Source organism: Brassica oleracea, chromosome C8 (genome assembly GCF_000695525.1).
Source record: "Brassica oleracea var. oleracea cultivar TO1000 chromosome C8, BOL, whole genome shotgun sequence".
Classification (NCBI taxonomy): Eukaryota; Viridiplantae; Streptophyta; class Magnoliopsida; order Brassicales; family Brassicaceae; genus Brassica; species Brassica oleracea.
The window spans coordinates 16,164,773-16,166,604 of record NC_027755.1 but is presented as its reverse complement, the minus strand read 5'-3'; the positions used below and the strand labels follow the sequence as shown (position 1 = coordinate 16,166,604).

Genomic DNA, 1,832 nt, shown 5'->3' with positions numbered 1-1,832 from the left:
ATCCAAATTTTAATAGTATTGAATAGAGATAATAAAAGTATGCGAATATTAAAATTAATACTATAAATTATCTTTATGCATTGAGTTTTTTATTAAATATAAATCATATGTTCAAATATAATATGTCAATTAATTATAAAGTATCAAAAATAATTAATATAGTAATTTATTTTAAATTTAATTTATGTGTATTTTCACAGTTTCAATATGAAATTATTTCAAAATTATTATAAATGAAAAAAATGCTTTATTTTAAATTTAAATCATATAATTTTTAGTTCTAGATTTTTATAAAAATTCTTATATATGTATATATATGGTTACGTTTCCAACACGTATCCGCTTCCTAATTTTTTAAAAGATCTCGCTTCTGCGTTTCTATACGTTTCCGCTTCCACGTACCCGCTTCCGCTTCCATGTAACATAAGGGGGAGAGTGAGAGGTTTCTCTCTTCTACTAAGGGAAAGCAACTCTAGATTAACATTCAAAACACATTGGTGCCGTAACAATTGAATCGATGAAATCCACCTTTTCCTGCAAACAAACAAGATTAATAAAAGTCTGACATATCTATTTAATAGTATTATTATCCATATAGCTTTGATAACATCAATAGCCACCTCTCAATTAAAAAAAAAGTTCTCTAGAAATAGGGAAACCTGTACGTCATTTGAAGTTTCTGTATAGAAAAAAAAACATGAAAGACGTCTCCTTCTTACAACATTCTGTTCTGAAGATCACTGAAGATACCAGAGGCCAAAGTTCCAAGCTTCTTCGTTTCGCCTGCTATGTTCACTATCGACGAGAGATTTTGTTGTGCCTGATAGAAACATTCATCAAATAGGTTAGTGCCTGAAGAAGACAAGACATTTTGTAGTATAAATCTTTTACCTGGAAAGAAAGTCGGTTAATGAGATCACTAGCAGTTATATCAACACTGGAATCATCTTGGTCATGACCGAAAAAATCAGCACTTGAGATAGATATTGAGCCCTGTCATTTCCCACAATCACATTAGATTCCTAAGAAACTGGTTCTATGACGTTGTGTGGAATGTTACTCACTGAAAACTTCTGAAGAGTAGCTTTGGATTCAAGATCAGCGTTTTTGTTCTGATCACCAAAATACTGAGCAGAAGAGATGGACTTTGCGTTTGGACCACCACCACCACTGCTTTGTCCTCCGGATTGCAAGCCGTCATTGTACTCAAACTCAGAGGCATACGATGAACCAGCTGATGCAGCAGCAGGAATAACCGGTGCAACTTCTTCAGGTTTCTACTCATAGAGCTTTCCTGTTGACTGCATTGTATGCCAAAATAAGATATCTCAATTTAAACAAGATAGCAGAAACGTTAACGCTCAACACAACAACCTGAGACTTACCTTCGAAGTAAGCTTCCTTGCACAAAGACCACCAGTTTTGCTCGTTGTCCTTTTAGCACCAATAGGTCTCTTAAAACGTACTAGGCACAGCTGTAGCACAGCAGAAGTTTCTCTAGGAGGTAACTCTTCCTTGACAGTAGATTCTTCAGGCAGAGCAATAGTAGTATCCTCTGCAATGGCTTTAGCAACTTCTTTAGCAAGAATCTCCCTATACAAATCAGCAGCTCTTGAAGTGTACTTAGCTTTGATTTTTCCACCGTCTGTGCATCCATGTTGCTTGAAGAACACCTGAGCACGGTTGTTGCCATCAAACATCATTGTCCTGAGCAGCTCAGGGCTGTAGGATGTGATCAATTTTTCATCTTATATTATTAGTTTATAAGAGTCATACTAGATTTTGATCCGCGCTTGGAAAGCGCGGATTTTTTGGATTATATTATAATACAA

General features: G+C 35.0%; 1 protein-coding gene across 1 annotated transcript; it reads right to left on the bottom strand.

Moving 5' to 3' along the window:
- Positions 1–715: 715 nt before the first annotated feature.
- Positions 716–1,703, bottom strand: LOC106308759 (probable ADP-ribosylation factor GTPase-activating protein AGD8). The gene is made up of 4 exons (XM_013745882.1): positions 1,386–1,703; positions 1,065–1,277; positions 892–993; positions 716–820 (listed from the first exon to the last, which is right to left on the bottom strand). The coding sequence occupies exons 1-4, from the start codon at positions 1,701–1,703 to the stop codon at positions 716–718; spliced, it is 738 nt and encodes a 245-aa protein (XP_013601336.1).
- Between the last annotated feature and the right edge of the window lie 129 nt (positions 1,704–1,832).

Excerpts from the sequence above, each read along its gene's own strand:
- LOC106308759 (XM_013745882.1), bottom strand. The coding sequence starts at position 1,703 with ATGATGTTTGATGGCAACAACCGTGCTCAGGTGTTCTTCAAGCAACAT. Across the intron at positions 1,278-1,385 it reads CAAGGAAGCTTACTTCGAAG|AAACCTGAAGAAGTTGCACC; the intron begins GTAAGTCTCAGG and ends CTCTATGAGTAG. Across the intron at positions 994-1,064 it reads CTACTCTTCAGAAGTTTTCA|GGCTCAATATCTATCTCAAG; the intron begins GTGAGTAACATT and ends GGGAAATGACAG.